We start from the raw sequence: 18,466 nt of genomic DNA, 5'->3' as shown, positions 1-18,466 counted from the left end.
AGCTCAGGGCTGGTTCACTAGCTCTTCAAGACCACCTCCAGATTAGTTCATTAGCATATCAAGTCCTGTTTTCGGTTTGCATTCTGTCTGAGCCAGGGGTTTGCTTCTGAGGCCTAGGCAGATCTGCCTGGTGGCAAGTTCAGGTATCATTACTATTTCAAGTCATATAAAATGGAGTTTTTAACTTACACAGCCCTCAATTTCATTTTTCTTACCAGCTGAATAATATCCCATTGTGTAAATGTACCACATATTCATTATCTCTTCATTATCTTATGGGCATCTATGTTTTTAATTTCAGGTTATTATGAATAGAACAGCAATGATCATGGATGAGCAAATATCTCTGTCGTAGGCTGTAGAGTACTTTGGGTATATGTCCAGGAATGGATCTTGAGGTAGATGGATTTTGAGATTCTCGAGGAACCTCCATGCTGATTTTCACAATAGCTGTACCAATTTTCACTTCCACCAGCAAGGACTAAGTGTTTCCTTTCCCCACATCCTTACCAGCATATGTTGCCATTTGTTTTATATCTTAGCCATGCTGAGGGGTAAGATGAAATCTCCAAGCAGTTTTAATTTACATAAGAGTTAATAGTTAAATGGGTAAATTTTCTCTCTGAGACTAATACTTCTTAAAACAGCAATTAATTCAAGAGTAATGTAAATTTTACATATAGTGGTCATGCAAAAACACAGCTTTCACCTCAAAGAGATCAAGAGATAGTTTACTCTGGGACTAAATGTGACTGACTATTATCATTATTACCATTATTATCAATATTAATATTATTTATTTATTTATTTATTTATTTCTTAAAGATTTCTGCCTCTTCCCCGTCACTGCCTCCCATTTCTTTCCCCCTTCCCCCATCAAGTCCCCCTCCCTCATCAGCCCAAAGAGCAATCAGGGTTCCCTGCCCTGTGGGAAGTCCAAGGACCACCCACCTCCATCCAGGTCTAGTAAGGTGAGCATCCAAACTGCCTAGGCTCCCACAAAGCCAGTACGTTCAGTAGGATCAAAAACCCATTGGAGGAGGGGGAGGGATTGGGAGGTGGTGGCGGGGAAGAGGCAGAAATCATTAATAATTAAATTAATTAATTAATAAAAAAAACCCCATTGCCATTGTTCTTGAGTTCTCAGTAGTCCTCATTGTCCACTATGTTCAGCGAGTCCGGTTTTATCCCATGCTTTTTCAGACCCGGTCTTTCTAGCCATAAATAAAGGACATTGAGCCTATAATTCGTGATCCTAGAGAAGCTAAATAAGAAGGTGAACCCAAAGAAAAACATATAAGCATCCTCCTGAATATTAACCTTCATCAGGCGATGAAAGGAGGCAGAGATCCACATTGGAGCACCGGACTGAAATCTCAAGGTCCAAATCAGGAGCAGAAGGAGAGAGAGCACGAGCAAGGAACTCAGGACCGCGAGGGGTGCACCCACACACTGAGACAATGGGGATGTTCAATATTAATATTATTAATGGAAATGGTACATAGATTTAGGTCCCTCTGAACACCATGTTATCATGTTCCAAAGAGGTAGTGATTGCATGAACTGCTTTTAGCAACAGAAGAAAGCCATATACCAAGACATTTTTCACATACTTTGGTGGGTGTATCAGGCATGTCAAGATGAAGGGAACTCTGTAACATGCCTTGGATGCTATCTATCAACATTCTTATCCCCTTGATTGGTGGAAAACTAGTGTTTTGTTCAGTTAGCCCACACCAAAATAACTTTTATCTGTTAGTCATACATTGTTAGATCTGACATGAAGGTGCGAAAGGAATGGCTATAGCCCAAACATAGACTGGGTTAGTTGGTAATAAAGCTCTGGAATTAAAACTTCCCAATCTCTCCCGATTTTAATCAGTTTTAATAAAATTATCTGAAGCAGTCACAGCTTTTTTCTAGGAATTCTTGTTCAGGGTTTACCCTAATTGACTAGGCATAACATTTTGTACATATGTGTGTGGGGGCATAACTCATTTATAAAATATTATAATGCCCCTCGTAGCTTGGAAGGCTTAGTTATAGGATCTGACAGAGAAGAGGCTGAGGGCTAGGCAGGACAATTTATCTTCAGGAGAGAGGAATAGCTGGTAACCACATTAAGAAACAAACTCTGAGGACCCAGCAAAAGAATTAGTCATGATCAGGATCTTACTTATAAAACAATAACAAACAAACAAGCAAAACCAAAACTCCTTTGTATCTGACATAAAATTGTCATTCGCAAACCTTTGGCAGAAAAAACATTTTTGCGCATTCCAATTTAAGGAAGCAGAAGGAGGTGATGGGGGTGTAGATATCAGTTATGGTTTTTAGTAGTCTTTTAATGAAAAATTTAAAATCTTAAAAAAAACAAACCAGATTCAGCGTTGGTCTTACATGACTGGAAGGAGATGGGAGGACAGTTTCAGAGAGGTCTAGTCTCTCAGGGGCTATGGGCGGAGTTTTGGGGCTGTGCGCGAACTCTGTCTTAAGTTCCTCGGCTACACTCGGCTTCACTCGGCTACCTCGGGCTCTCTCCCGGGAGGGAGCGCGTCTGCGCACGCGCCCTCCGTTTCTGCCGCTTGCCCGGCTCTTTAGCTCGTGGTTTTCACTTCCTTCTCGTCAGAGCCGTATCCGGGTCGTTGCTCTCCCTATTGTTTCAGCCCGTCGGCCTCAGACTGTGGAGATTCTGGGTCTTTTGTTGCTTCTGGTGCAGGATAATAAAGTTTTCTGTTCTTTTTATTTCTGGCTTTTACGGGGGCAGCTCCCCTCGCAGGGCGGCCGGTCGGGCCTGGCGCTGCTGACCGGCGAGCGCGGGGGAAGGGGCGGGGTGGGGGTGGGGAGGGACGGTGGCCCGCCCCCGGGGTCGCCCCTGCTCGGCCGGCGCACCGCCCCGCTTCACTAGCTGCTCTCGGACTGGTCTCCGCGGCCCTCCGCGCGTCCCCGCTGCCTCGCCTCCTGCAGCCTCTCCCTAGGTCTCCTCCAAACGACCACCTCACGGATTCCTTAGTAAGTGTATCCGAGGCCTCGGTCGGCCCCTCCCGACCCTTCCAGAAGTCAGGACTTGAGGAGCAGGGAGGACTGGGTGGGTCCTGCCTGACAAACGGACCCCTGGTAGATGCTGCTCGCTGGTCCCCGGCAGTGAGCCCTGGCTTCTGGGTTGCAGTGGGTGTACGTTTTTGTACGTTTGCGGGGTCTAAGAGGGATTGCCGAGGAGTTACAGAAGCATGTCCCTCGAAGGTGTGTTTGGCGGGGGTCTGCGAGGGCTGGCTGGTTTAGCTTGGTCGTGGCCGCACCACAGGGGCAACCTGGCCTTCTGCAGTCAGCGTCCACAAACCCAACTTCTCCCCCAAGCACTGTGTTGAGAACTCAGAGTCCTTGCACGATGTCACCCCTACCTTCTTAAGCATCCCAGCTCTCCCTGTTCGGTGAGGTAAAATGACTGTAATATTTTCTCTTAACAGTGGATCGCAGCTCCAAGAGGAGGCAGGTGAAGCCTTTGGCAGCTTCTCTTCTGGAAGCTCTCGATTATGATAGTTCAGATGACAGTGATTTTAAAGTTGGAGATGCTTCAGGTAAACGTTTCCTTCCTCCTTCCCCTTCGCAGCTTTCTCCGGTTCCGTGTATTTTTAACTTTAATTTTTGAACCAGTTTTGATTAAAATGCTCATTTACAGTAAAAGCACACATACCATTTAATTTGTTCATTTGATTTCCTGCATTTTCCCAAGACCCTTTCACTAGATCCTGTTATGGTTATCTGGTACAGAAGAACCCTTTTCAACGATGCAAAAGCAGTTTTTTTCTATCCTATACCCTAAAATGCATTTATGCTTATATATTTTAGTGAAGAGTTGAGGTACCCCAGATATAGAAGAGTATAGACGAATACTATGGACCATAATTAGCCTTGCACAGGGTCATTCTCTTTTCAGCTCACATGGCACACTTAGAGGAGTTCTGTTTTGTGCCTTAGCTCACTTACAGAATAAATTTAGTCCAAGCAAACCTCCTGCTTAAAAATAGCAGGTGCAATGCCTTGAGGAAAGCAGACATGCTTGCTCTTTCTAGTTAGTGGTTTAAAAGGTGATGAAAGTTGTATGTACACATGTATAGAAGCAGAACATTATGGTTTTCCTGTATGCGTTTTCTTCTGTGTACTTACTATATTAGGGTTTAGTTAAAGGAAACTGAGAAACATAAAATTATATCTGAAAAAAGATCAGCAACACGTGAGCATTGGAAAGTTTTGATGAACATTTAGATAAAGTGAGAACCTTTCTGTTTTCATCCCTTTCTCTTGAAGTAGTGGGCTCACACTCAGGGCCTTGCTCTTGCTCCGGCTGAGCAGTACTCCAAGCCCTCTAACATGCAGTTTGGCATTTTGAAACGTCTAGCTCCATTTCTCTGGCTCTCCTCTGCTTCTAAAGGTAGTGAGAAGGCATGGAATTAGTTTGAGTTGTGTTACTGTTAATGGCATCAGCAAACAGTTTGCATTATGGTTTAACGCAGAATCTCATTTAGATTTTATAATAGCTCTTCATGGAGATAGTTCTTTAGAGTCACGAGGTTCTGTACGGGGTATGGTACTGAGTTTAAACGACTGCTCAGGAAGTTTTTCATAAACTGATGGACCCAATGGGTCTGACTGTAACATTTCATCTTTTCCCTGTTGAGAACCTAAGAGTGGGTTGATGTAATCTCAAGTCACAATGGCTTGGAGATTGTGGTAACTGATGATTTCAGTCCAGCAATCAACATTTGGTAAGCTTGTCTTGATTAACTGTTCTCTGACCTTTCCTTTGCAGCTCTTTACCTCCCATTGAGTTGATTCACTGGTGTTTGGTACTTTCAAGGAAGGAAAGGGAAGGGAGGTGAAATGCAAAAGTCTTCTTCCTAGAGAAGACTAACAGGAATATGCTTTGCTAAAAGGTAGTATTGGTGTGTCAGTGAGACTCCAAACCGTCAAAAATTGTTACCACTTAGAAGGCAGGAATTTATGACACAAACTCTAAAGCTTTCTTTAAATGTTCAAAAATGGTTTTGTTTCGATAAATTCTGACTTGATAGGTTTATTTTCTCATTTATTGAGGTGGAGTCATTCACAAGCATTCTCTTTACAAGGCATGGAATAATCCAGATACGTTTATAAGATCCTTTAAAAATAATGTATGGTATCAAGCCAAGTCAAGATTCCCGACCTTGATAAGTAATAATAATTGTTGAACGGATGTTGTATTTGGCTAATGTATATCCCCTAAAGGCACTCAAATTTCATACATTCCTGTCCCTTGTTGTATAATTCCCAGTTTTTTACTGCCCTGACTCCTGGTGACTTTATATACATGATCTTAAGATTTCACGTCACACATTTGTTTTTGCAGTTTTGGAAATGTTACTGTGAAAAAGAGCTAGTGGTCACTGATTTTATTTAAAATAATAGTCAGTGGCATGCGAGTCTCCTTCCCCATTTTTGCCTCAGGAATGTTGGTGCTCCTCGCAGCTGAGATGTTGACTTATCTAGATCAGCATTACTTCCTCTCACTGTTGATTGTGGGTGATTAAATAAACATGCTCTAAGACAGGGCACAGGTAAAATTATGGTACTAGCCACCAGAAGAACCGTATGTGGAAATGCTAGATGGAACCGCATACAAGTGACTGATTTTGTAGTTCTAAACCAGCCCAATATTGTACACAAACACTTCCTTTAGCTTAAGTAAAACATTTGATCTGATTTGTGCCTGGGATTAGGGATAATTTTCTGTTATCTGCATTGAAAGCTTTTTGAAGATGTGTGCATTCGTTCATTTTACTAACAATATAAACTAATGGTGTCCTGACCTTTCCTATTTTCTTTGCTATGCAAAGCAACATGGGTTACCTTTAGATCTTGATGGGTTATTTAGTTAATACAGTGAGGCCATTTTGCCTGGAAGTAATCTAACTAGGAGAGGCAGGTTGAGACTTCAGTATAGTTTCTTTTGGTAGCGCTTTTTTTGCTTACTCTGTGTTTGTTGATCAAGTTGTATTCATTAGCATTTAATTTTAACACATTCCTGAATGTTGTAGGGAAATCGCAGATAAATAGATTGCACTTACTAAGTGATGGGTAATACAGGGAGTAGTTGATTGTGTATGTGGTTCAAGTCTTCTGGAGGAGAAAGGATTGTTTTTGACCAGGTTGATATAGGTCATCTTCATTGAGGAGCTAGGGAAGGAGCTGTGAACTAAGAATAGTAAAGAGAAAAACAGTCTTGGTGAGAGAAACAATAAATGTTAAAGATGCAGAGACATGGACATGTTATTTCTGTTTGGGGTTAGGAAGAAATGTGTAGAGGACAGTGAGACTAGTGAGATCTTATTTTAGATGTGGGTTTCTCAGAAAGCCTTGGCACTCTTGGCATTTTGTGTTGACTATTTCTTTGTTGTGGAGGTTTGTCCTGTGTAGTATAGTGTTGATGTTTAGAGTACCGTTGTCTTGTGTTTGATGCCAGTGTCTTCCCTACTTGTACCTACTGTGTGACTGCCAGTTTCCAGGAGCTAGTGCATGTCCTTGGAGAAAGAGTTACCCATCTCAGAGAAGCCCTGCTTTGGATTTACCCAGAAAATGCAAGATGGCACAGCCTGTAACGAGAGTCAGGAGAGAATGAGTTGTGTTGTGATGGGCTTCTATGAAAAGAAACTGAATTATTGAAAGATGATTCTAGGCTCTGTTAGTTACTATGTTAGTTTATGCTGTTAATTCTTGCCAATGAAAAGAATAACTAAGGTTATAGAATTATTGGACAAAGGCTATATTTTATAGCAGGAAATCTCTAAATTGTACTGATTTTATTATTTGATATTTATGATTAAGAAAATGAGTGTTGTTGTAATGATACTTATTGTTGATTATTAAATTCATATTATCAAGTGAATATTGTCAAGGAATTTGAAGTTTTGTTTTTAATTCTGTAACTAAAAAAAATTTCCTTAACTAACAGTTGAAATGACTTTCTTTGAGTGATCCTGATATACTGTGTGTTTTGAAGGGTTATTTTTCTTAATTCTGTAACTAAATGAAGAACTGAATTTTAATTTTAAACTCACTTTAAATGTAAAAAAATTCATTGTAGATGTGGGGATTAATTAACTCTGTCCTTATGCATATGAAAGCTTTATTTGCAATATCTGGCTAATTTCTTCACACTTTTTATTTTCCTCTCTTCTTTGCCTCCTTCCTCTATTATTATTTCCTTTCTCCTATGCGAAATGATAGATTTGGAAGGCAACATGGGGGATAGTTGTTCTTTGATGTTGTAGTAATAGCAGTGCTTTTCTTTGCAGCCTTTAAATATGTAGCCAGGTGTGGACCTCATTTCTCATTATTTTTTTTTTTCATCTGTGCTTATGAATAAATATATCTGTTCATCAAATGAATATGTACCAAATAGAAGTAATGGCTAATCAGATGAAAAAGTTATTTTTCCAACGATCCTGACCCTGTTGTTAGACTATAACTAAGATGTTACATTTGGTGATGAAAAAGTTTGGCAAGCACCTAGTATTTGAATTTGAAGAAAAATACAAAACAATTGAATTTTAAAATTGCACTGTGCTCAAACATGGTTATAAAACAAAGCAAGATCAAAGAACATTAGCTTACCCCTATATTTGAAAATAATTGACATTAGTATTGGCATTAAAAATAAAATTACAAACTCTATGACATATGTAAAGTTTACCAGGTATTACAAAGTTTATTCTCATCAGGAACCCATACTCTGTACTAGGAGCTACTAGGGGAATTTATGTATCTTCTATTACATTCTTGTTGTTAAAATACCTTGTAGAAGACTAGGCTCTTCCCCTTTTGTCTCTCCCTTTTTGCTTCTTGATTGCAGTGTTACTTATGAGGTGTCATACTTTTCTTTAGCTAATGTGCACAAGGGATCCTTTTCTGCCTCTGAAGTATTTAGTAAATTCTGCTTATTTCTTAGAAGACCATTATTTAGAAATTTGTAGAAATCATTGTTGATTTTAGCTAGGATTGATTTTTCTTTGTAGGTTAGGTTCAGTTATTGTGAGTGGTGTAAAAATCCAAATTTTCTTAATGATTTATAGAACTGTTCAACTGAAATCAAGTCACTCGTTGGGAATGATATTGAGTCCATGCTCTTTAAATCTAAAAAGCTGAAACATCTTTAAGAATTTCTTCAGTTTGGCAGAAACTTGTTTTACAGTAGAACCGGTCTAAAACAGACAGTTGATTTGTGTCATTTCGCACACATTGTGAATATTTGTACTTTACGTTGTTTCTTATATTTGATAGCAGCTTAGGTATTAATGTGGTATCAATATAATATATTATTTATATTTCAAATTACCTTTGTAAAATGTGATCATTCCTAAATTTCTAGCTCCAAAGGTCTGAAACCTAGAGAATTGTTAGCTTGGATGATAGTGCGTGTTTGCCCTGTGTAAGATTATTTAGAATAAGGGCAGTTTTTTTTTTTTTTTTTTGTTTGTTTGTTTTTGTTTTTGTTTTTTTCTTTAGAACACTACTGAATAAACGGATAGTCTTGAAGTTGATAGTGCATTCATTGGGTCATTCAGCATCTGTTGTTTTCATTTCTTGCATGAGTTAACTAGCACACAGGATAGTTTTGTTATTAACCATGTATGTGGGGCTTCTGAGATGATTGAGCTGTACTAACCTTTGCACCTTCAATTCCCAGTTAATTTTAAAGGTGAAGGAAAGTTAAATTCATTGAAATTAAAATTATATAGGAACAGTAATTTTCTAACAGTAAAACATTAAAACAGTAAAGTAATGCTTTGAACTATTTTATCATTTTCATTTTCTTGACTATAGATGCAGACAATTTATTTTCCTATAGATTTTACAATTGGTATAAAAACCGTTTCTTCTTCTTTCTCCATTTCCCTTTATCCTCCTGTTCAAATATTTAAAATTTTTACTTTTGGCTTGTGTGCAGACAAGATTAGAGTAAGTGCTGGGTTGAGATGGACTCGGCCGCCCTTGGTGGGCATGGAAGCCGCTTGCTAATTGTAAGCTTGCGTGATCTACCCAGTAATCATAGTTTACTTGTTCAGTAGCAGGGAGCTGGGCATTTTAGGATAGATTCATTTCTTCATGAGCATCTTCCATTGTAGGACACTTAATAGTTAGAACTTATGAAAGTTTGCATGACACATTTATTGATATGGGCAGTATTCTACTAAGCAGGAAGACTGAAATTTTCTTTCATCTTCCGTTTTCTTATGTGCCATTGGTTTTGTCCATTTTCACCTTTGTACTTGATGTAACATTGTCTGCTACAAGTTCACTATCAAATGTCTATGCTTGTTTTGATAGAAAAAGGTTTAATAAATCAGACAATTTTAGAGGGCTAAATTTTTCTTCCTTGATTTGTGATTTATTAGTTTAAGTATACATATTTTATGAAAGAAGGATATAAACAAAGATTAGTTAAATTACATTATGATAAAGTTATAATCAAGTGCTCGTTAAAACATACTTTTAGACAACAATCTCTAGGACATTATACTTTTATTAGCTATTTGATATAAAATGGTAGTACTATTCTTACAGTATATTCTAACTTACATTTCATATGTCATCTTCATTAATTCATATTGGATTAAATCATATATCAACTTTGTTGACTTATTATTTAATGAGGTTGGGAATGTCTATCATCCTTTGCCGTAGATTTGTTTATATTGTTTTGCAAGTTATTCACGAGTTTTGGTGGTTTCATTTGTGTCAGTGTTGTGTGTGTGTGTGTATGTATATACATATGTGTGGTTTTTTTTTCTCATATTTTCGACAGATTCTGAAGGGAGTGGTAATGGAAGTGAAGACCCTTCAAAGGACAGTGGAGAAGGCTCCTGTAGTGATTCTGAGGAAAACAATTTAGAAGAAGAACTGAGTGAAGATATTAAAGTAAAAGAAGAACAGCTTAAAAATTCTACAGAGGAAGAAATAGTGCCATCAGATAAACAGTTAATTAAAATGGAAAAGAAGGAAGAAGAAGAAAATGGAGAAAGACCTAGAAAGAAAAAGGAGAAAGAAAAGGAAAAAGAGAAAGAAAAGGAAAGAGAAAAGGCAGCAGTATCTGATAGTGCAGCTGCTTCTGCTGCCGCCACCACAGCCACAAGTCCTGCTGTCACCTCCCCTTCTGTCCCTGCCGCCACCACCACCGAGGAACAAGTCAGTGAGCCCAAGAAATGGAATCTTCGTCGAAACCGACCCCTTTTGGACTTTGTATCCATGGAAGAGCTGAACGATATGGACGATTATGACAGCGAGGACGACAATGACTGGAGACCCACTGTAGTAAAGAGAAAGGGGAGGTCGGCATCTCAGAAGGAGGGCAGTGACGGAGACAATGAGGATGATGAAGATGAGGGCAGTGGGAGCGATGACGATGAGAATGACGAGGGCAATGATGAAGACCATAGCAGCCCTGCTAGTGAAGTGGGCTGCAAGAAGAAGAAGAGTAAAGTTCTTAGCAGAAACAGTGCTGATGATGAGGAACTGACCAATGATAGCCTGACCCTATCTCAGAGCAAGAGTAATGAGGTAGAGCAACCCAATTTTTATGGTATCTGTCTGTCTGGGGAAAAGGGAACTCTCTAACTCACTACTTATATATAGTAAGTGGCTTCCTTGAATTTTTATTTAGTTGTAGGTGTGAATGAACACCCTAAATGTAACATTTATTTGTTTGGTCAACAAACTTTTAATTACCCACCATTTGTCAACATTCTCCAGGAGTTTGTAGTTTCCATCTCCAAGGAGAAGAATACGTAGAGAAACATTTTTATATCTCTAGACTTGGGAAACGATAGTTCTCTATTCCCATTTTTCTCATCTTCCTGTTCATAGATGCTAACTGGCACTGAGTGGGCTATGGTAGGAGAGACTTCTTTCAGCATAATTTTGTCCATAGCCACATAAAAATAAAAGCTTTTGAATACTTTAGAAGAGAACAGCAAATAGCTCATTTTTTTCTCAGATTTGTAGAGTTGTTTTAAAGGGTTAAGTCATCAACTGTAACAGTCATCAGCATAGTCACCAATGCTTTGCTTTATGTGTGTGAAGGTAAAATGTACTTTAAAAAACATATTTATTGAACAAATTCTCTGCAAAGAAGTAAAAGTGAAAGCAAATATTTCCCCCATAGAACAGACGTTTCTATCCTGAAGCAACAGTAATGACTTCAGTCCTGCCATTGAAGTTCTACTGCACGTTAGGTTTACCCATTGGTCCAGATGCAACGTTCAAGACTTCAGTTAAATATATCTGTGTCTCTGTCTGTGTGCCTATATGTTTTCCTTCCAAAAGAAAGACTGAGTTGCTGTCTTCCATGTAGATGTATCTGTTACATCACATGGAGAACTGTATTAATTCTGTCATTTCCGTTACTGTGTTTATGTCAACAAAATTTTCTTCACCATTTTTTTCTTTTTGTTTTTCATATCATTGAAGTAGCTTAAACTGGTAGATTTTCTTTATGCTTTATTTATTCTTTCATATTTTTCTGCTTACAGATTTACAGAGTAGTGTTTGTCTATTTTAACCAGGCTTATCAATTTTGTGGGTTTCTTTTCCTCTTAAGTAATATATAGCAAACTCAGGGATTCCATGTCAGCAGAGGTGAAATAACATCTTATTATTTGCATTATAAACACCGATTAATTTCAGGTTGCCCTCATTCCTATGAAGAACATTGCCTGCTTCCAATGCTATGCTGATTTTTATCTTTAGGTAAAGGAAAACTCATTTGAGGAGATAGTGTGGTACTTTTTAAGGTTGTAACATAAACTGTTTCATATTGCTAATGCCATTTTGGCTTATTTATGGTTATCTGTTAATATTTAGATTGCACATTTATCTGTTTAGTTTATTTTTATAGCATTTAGCACTTATTTTAGGTCTATTGATTGAACTTACTTTTGGTAGCATCTCTTCGTGTTCCATGCTTTTTAGGTTAATATCCACAAAAGTAATTTAAGATAGAGGGCATATGGAGGAGATTCATAGTAATCTGTAGGGACACTTGCATAAGGTATTTATCTTTTAATTACCTCTACTTGACAACAGTGTTTTGATAGACTTAAGTTTTATAATACATTTCAAGATCATATATGTGGATTAGTTTTTTCCCCTTCTGGTGATAAAATTAAAAATTCTGGTAAGTAATGGGGCCTATATTTAAGTGTCCCAAGATATTTCTGGGATGAGATTCCAAAGTATTCTTAGGTAAATGTCCATATAGAATAACTTTCAGAAAGCTAATCTCTGTGAGAATAGCCTCCTGCTTATATGCTTGATTATAGTTTTTGTCCCGCCAACTATTTTAATTCTTTAAAATTTTTTGATGATTTTAATTATATTTAAATCATGTTAAGCTAGACATTCAATTTTAGTTAATAAATTAGTGTTTAGATTCTTACAAGTCTAAATTTTCTATTTATATGATCTTGTATTTATAGAAAGATGTTTGAAGTTTATTCTTGCTGCCTTATGGGTCAATCTTACTAGTCCTTATAGCTAACAATTACGTATTTGAGGTTTCATTTTTTCCCATTTTCCCTTTAAGTGTCAGATTTCCCTTTCTAGTAGAAGCCGCAGCAAGTATGGCTTTAGAAATACAAACAAGAATATCATATTTAGTTTTTAACTGGAAACCTTTTCTTGGTTGCAATGTCAAGTAGATTTGCAGAGAAATGATGTGGGTTGTCTATAGTTAAATGGTGCTCTGAAACCTTAACAATTTTCAGTTTTCATAGGGGGATTTACATTTTTTAACCAGGGCCTTTTTATAACTCACTTTTTGGCTTCAACATGCCTCATGCACGTAGAGGAATGCTTTTAAAACATTTAGGTTTTTGGATTCTTTTATCTTAGATGTTATTGAAGACTTGCAGTATTATTTAGGTTGACTGTGTCTATTGATATTTGCAATTTCAAATTTAATCTTAGAAACTGTAAAAACAAAAACATAGTAGAGAAGCAGACAAGTTGTTAAGTTGGTAACACTGACTTTAGGTAGCTTCTTGACCACTTCACTCAGTCACAAGAGAAGAGGAAAAAAAGCAGGTAGTATATTAATAGCATCATGAGAATAGTCTTTACCTGTGCACTTCCTGCAAAAGAGCTTCCTGGAACACACCTTTGCTGCTTGAGCACAGGTACTTGGAGTTGCATTTTCTGCAAATTGGCACCTATCTTTTTCTGTGGGCTTTCACATTTGCATGTTTTAAATCAGTACGGTTTGGATAACGCCCCTGCGGTATAGCTCTGTCCTTTTCAGTCCTTTATTTTGAAACTTTTAAGTGTCACTAACAGCATTTTGCCCACCCATTGATCTTCTTACCTAAGTTTTTAAAAGAAGGGTAGTGGCTAGACAGTGGTGGTGCACACCTTTAATCCCAGCACTTGGGATGCAGAGGCAGGTGGATCTCTGAGTTCAAGGCCAGCCTGGTCTATATAGTAAGTGCCAGGACAGGCTCCAAAGCTACACAAAAAAAACCCTGTCTCAAAGAAGAAAAAAAAGAAAAGAAAAGAAAGAAAAAGCAAAAGAAGGGTAGTGTAACATTTTCAGAAAATGGTTCTGGTTCTCATTTTGAAGACTTTGAACCTAGAGTAGATGAGAATTTATGTAATGCAGAAATTCTGTCAATAGAAATGGCAGTCTTATTTTATTAAGGACCCAAAGCTGCTTTCTCATTGAGGATCTCTAGAACAGTTTGGTTTTTGGACTACTGTTTTGATAAATATAGCCTTGTATTTTTGACTCAACAACAAAAGAATTTTTTTTTTTTTTGGTCATACAAGGCTCTTTAATGACAAATGTCACCTAATGTTTGGCAAAATTTATAAATACTTTAAATGGGAAAATATTAACCCTTTCTTTGAAAACATGATTTGTGTTTTAATAGAGTAAGTATAATTCAAAGAATTACAAGTAATTACATACAGTAAGTAATTCAATCACACTTAGGATGAAATAAATATAAAAACTTAAGTTTATTATCAATTCTTTTTAGCATACTTCTGAAGATATTTATCTGTTTGGGATGTCTGACTTACTAATTAGTTATCTCTGCACATTTTCAAGAAAAAAATTGCTTTAAGTCCTGTTGTTTTTTTTTGTTTTTTTTTTTTTGTTGTTGTTGTTTTTTGTTTTTTCAAGACAGGGTTTCTCTGTGATTTTGGAGCCTGTCCTGGAACTAGCTCTTGTAGTACCAGGCTGGTCTCGAACTCACAGAGATCCTCCTGCCTCTGCCTCCCAAGTGCTGGGATTAAAGGCGTGCGCCACCACCGCCCGGCTCTAAGTCCTGTTAAAAGCAAGTGTTGTAATGTTTTATAAACATTTGAGAGTCTTATTTTTTTTTTTCATGTTTTTGACATGGGCTTTCTCTGTAGCCTTGGAGCCTATCCTGAAACTAGCTCTTGTAGGCCAGGCTGGCCTCAGACTCATTTGAGAGTCTTTGAAGGAGAGCATTGGTGAAGAGTTGTTGATCACACTTTTGGTATAATATTTTTTCTCATCTTTTAATGCTGCTTTCATGTAAAGTATATCGGATTTTTTCTATTAAATCTTAATACAACAGGTGAATTTAGTGCATTTGCGTATGTTTTATAATCAGAGAATCCATGGCAAGTGAACACTGAGTATGTTTCGGAATGTAAGAATGTTAGGCGATGCTTCATTTTCAGGCTAATGTTTGTTTTTTTTTTTCACATTGGTAATACTAAGCATTGGGATTTGACCTAATATCTTCAAACATACATGCCATTATACTTAGTTCTCAGTTGCTTCCCTCTCTATTCTGCCTGGTTCCTCTCTTCTCTCTACCTGTGTCCCGCACTTCAATTCTTCAGCTTAGCTTTTACATGTAAAACCATTGCTCTGAATTCTCACCTCCCTTAAGTTCTTTTCTTTAGGATTAACTTTACATTCCAAGGGGAAAAATGAAATAATCATTGAATTACTGTTGTAGTACCCCTTTTCCCTAATTTCTAGGTGAGTTTTCTTTTGTCTTCTATAACTTAACTTTCCTGATTTCTATTTTTGAATAAAGCTGCATTAAATTTATTGTTGAGCATTTTAGCCTGTTCTTTGAAAGAGCATACATATCTTCAGAAACATGGTAACAAGTTCATAGAAAACTGGTCTCTATTATTTTGATCATAAATGATCATAAATCATACTTAAACATTAATGTATGTTTGCTCTACTAACAAAAAGTTAGCTCATAATGTTTTCAAAATTTGGTTTAGATGTTCCTGCTGAACCATCGTGGCCAGCTGTTTGTTTAGGTGGACACTGTAGGGTTATTCTGCTCTCCTCTGCATTACAGTTTGAACAATCGTCTCACTGGGATTAGTAGTCCCTGCTGTTTTCTCATTCTCATGCATTAGAGAAGAGTCCATGTGGAGAGAAATTGGCTTAGAGACAGCTTAGATAGAATACAATCAGAACATAGAGGAATTAGATCCCCCCATTGATCCATTTCTACTTCAAGAAATTCTCTTTTTATCTATTCACAGTTTGACCCATAGAAATTCACTTATTTTCTGTATTAAAAAGCCATTTTCTGAGGCTTAGAAGTAAATCTTTTGAAGAAAAGTTGACACTCCATTAACCCAGGTAGCCTATTAGTTGGCAAACTCTGCTTTACTCGGTAACTTTCTAGTCTGTGATATCAAAAAAACAAAAACCAAAATTAATTTAGGAGTGATAGTCTATGAGATGGGGTGGGATTACCAGTGCCCATTCATGCCTGTAATTTGGTTCACCAGAAGACAGCCCATCCCTTGTTTCATTGTTAGATGCCAGTCTATGTTTCTCTTTTGAATCATCTGCAGGGAGTGTAGAGGAGAGGAGGAAGCTATGAACAGTGCAACACTGATTACCTTTATTATTTCATTAATTCTTACAACAACCTTTCTGTTGCATTTTATTTCTGTCATTCTCATTTTACAAATAGGAACATTGTATGTTCAACAGCTGTTAAGTGAAAGCTGAGAATGAACCCCATGAATTTCATTAACTATTAAGATACTATAAAACTTGAGTTTTCTTTATAGGAGAGTCTCACCTTGCTTGGTAGCCATTTTTTTTCTAACTTTACAGCTGTAATTTTAGATGTTATCCATAAAATGTATTGAAATAATTAGTTTTTTGCAACCTGCAAGGATTTTCAGTGGGTGTAGTGGCATATGCCTTTAAGCAGAGCCTTTGGGAACTAGAGGCAGGAGGATTAGAAGTTCAAGGCCATCCTTGGGTACGTAGCAAATTCAAGGGCATCTTGAGATCTTGTCTCAAAAAGTTCCTCTCCCCCCCAAAAGTTTGAAATGTCATTTACAATTTGCATTGAAATGATGGTTCCAAATGTTACCTTTAAGAATATAAATAGAATCTAAAGGGATAGAAAACAGTAAAATATTAATATGAAATTAAATATATTTAGTGACTATGGCATAGAACTAACAACAGTTTTGTTTTTACTATGGTTAGGTTTATAAATGAAAATATACCAGAATGCTACCCTGTAATGTTAATTGTTATTTATGAAAATAGCAAAACTTTTTGTTTTGTTCTTTGAGGTAGGGCCTTTCTGTTTAACTCAGACTGGTGCCCACTTCCTAGGCTCAAGTTGTCATTTTGCCCCATCCACTCCTGTAGCTGGAGCTATAGGAGTGTGCCACTGTGCCAGAATGAATCATTTTTTTAAATTAAAGTTTACATCCATAATGCACAAGGTTTACATTAAAATAGATAGGCTTCCTTTTCTTGAAATTTTATCTTTATATTTGTCTTCTATTAAAGCTTTCCTCTTTTATGTTGTTAGTAGCTGGCTATCTTTATTACCACTTTGCACTAGATCTTTCTTGACATAAATGTAAGGAACACTCTTATTTTCCAAGCAACTACTTTTTTTTTTTTAAATAGCCAGATATGCAGATTATGTATTCAGGCTTTTTCAGAGTAGTTGGGTAACTCTGGACTTTGGATTCTAGAGTCTCTCAGACATCATATTTATACTTGCTTATACATTATCCTTAATTTACTCCCTCCTGTTTTGTATATGTGTGTCCTGTCTTTTCTGGTAGTAACTTTACCAAATGTAGCTACAAAGTAACAAGAGCTATATCTTGTTACTTTGAAAATGTCTATGTAAGATCTATGATTCCTAGAGGATCTGTTGTTCCTTTTCCCCTAATATAAGGGGGAAGTCAAGTGCCAAAGCCTCCTTCTCACTTTGTAGAGGGAAGAACCCATGGCACATAGAGAGAAGTGACAGACAGGATGTATAAAGGTGGTGGAGCGTGCTTCGAGGCTCCCAATAGAATGCCACAGAAATTTGAACTATGAGAAATAGAATTAAAGAAAAATGAGAATTGTGAGTATTAAATTACTTTTTTAATTAAAATGTGATTTTTCTGATGTATTTTATATTAGGACTCGCTGATTCTTGAGAAGAGTCAGAACTGGAGTTCCCAAAAAATGGACCACATCCTGATTTGCTGTGTTTGTCTCGGAGATAACAGTGAAGACGCAGATGAAATAATTCAGTGTGACAATTGTGGCATTACCGTTCATGAAGGTAATCTTGCTGTTTTTCTTCTGTTAGAAATGGCTGGTTGACATCTTGTTTAAAGGAAGTTTGAACTTTTTTCATTTATGCTTATGTAAGGCTTTACTATACTATTAAATGATGTGATGGTTCAAATGAAAATAATTTGAGTCCTGAAATATGTTTATTTTTGTGTGTATATGTCATATATGCATATGTGTGTATGTACATATGTACTCTCATGCACATTTGCCTGTTCATGTGTGTGTAGAAGACAGAAGTTGATGCTGAATATCTTAGGTTTTGAGACAGGGTCTCTTATAGAATCTGATATTTGCTTATTCCACTAACTGTCTGGCAGTTGAGCCCCAGGGACCTGTCTATCTTTGCACATCCGTGGTGGCAATACAGGCATGCACCACAGAGCCCAGCAAACATTTGGTACACAGAGTCATCACCCATCTTTATTTTATTTTATTTTATTTTATTTTATTTTGTGTTTGTGTGTGTGTTTGAATCAGGATCTTATGTAGCCCAGTCTGGCAGTGGGCTTGCTAAATAATAGAGAGGATGACCTTGAGCTGAGATTCCTGCCTTTGCCTCCTAAATACTAGAACTACAGACTTGGTACCCCACACATTGCCTAATGGGCAAGAGAGGGTAATTTTTATTTCTTAAATTACTCTTGAGCCATATTTTCAGTTAGGTCATTTGACTGTGGATATAGTTTTTTAAGGCCATGATAATAGTTTAAGAAATTTAATTGATTTCTGACATTCTGATGCTAGGTCATTTTACTGTGTAATTTTTAAAACATTTTATTGTTACCATTATCGTTGGCTTTTTTGAGACAGAATCTTGGT

General features: G+C 37.1%; 1 protein-coding gene across 5 annotated transcripts in view; it reads left to right on the top strand.

Moving 5' to 3' along the window:
* Nucleotides 1-2,623: 2,623 nt before the first annotated feature.
* Nucleotides 2,624-18,466, top strand: part of Phf14 (PHD finger protein 14) — a 131,081-nt gene continuing 115,238 nt past the window's right edge. For 3 of the 5 annotated variants that reach the window (XM_057763956.1, XM_057763972.1, XM_057763981.1), the window contains exons 1-4: nt 2,625-3,012; nt 3,468-3,578; nt 9,842-10,593; nt 17,489-17,633. In XM_057763956.1, the coding sequence (XP_057619939.1) occupies nt 3,012; nt 3,468-3,578; nt 9,842-10,593; nt 17,489-17,633 (1,009 nt within the window). In that variant the 5' untranslated portion in view covers nt 2,625-3,011. Of the gene's footprint in view, nt 3,013-3,467; nt 3,579-9,841; nt 10,594-17,488; nt 17,634-18,466 lie in introns of all 5 variants that reach the window. The other 2 variants (XM_057763966.1, XM_057763986.1) reach the window with 2 other exon arrangements.

This window comes from Chionomys nivalis, chromosome 1 (assembly GCF_950005125.1).
Source record: "Chionomys nivalis chromosome 1, mChiNiv1.1, whole genome shotgun sequence".
Lineage (NCBI taxonomy): Eukaryota > Metazoa > Chordata > Mammalia > Rodentia > Cricetidae > Chionomys > Chionomys nivalis.
This window is presented reverse-complemented; position numbering and strand designations above follow the sequence as displayed.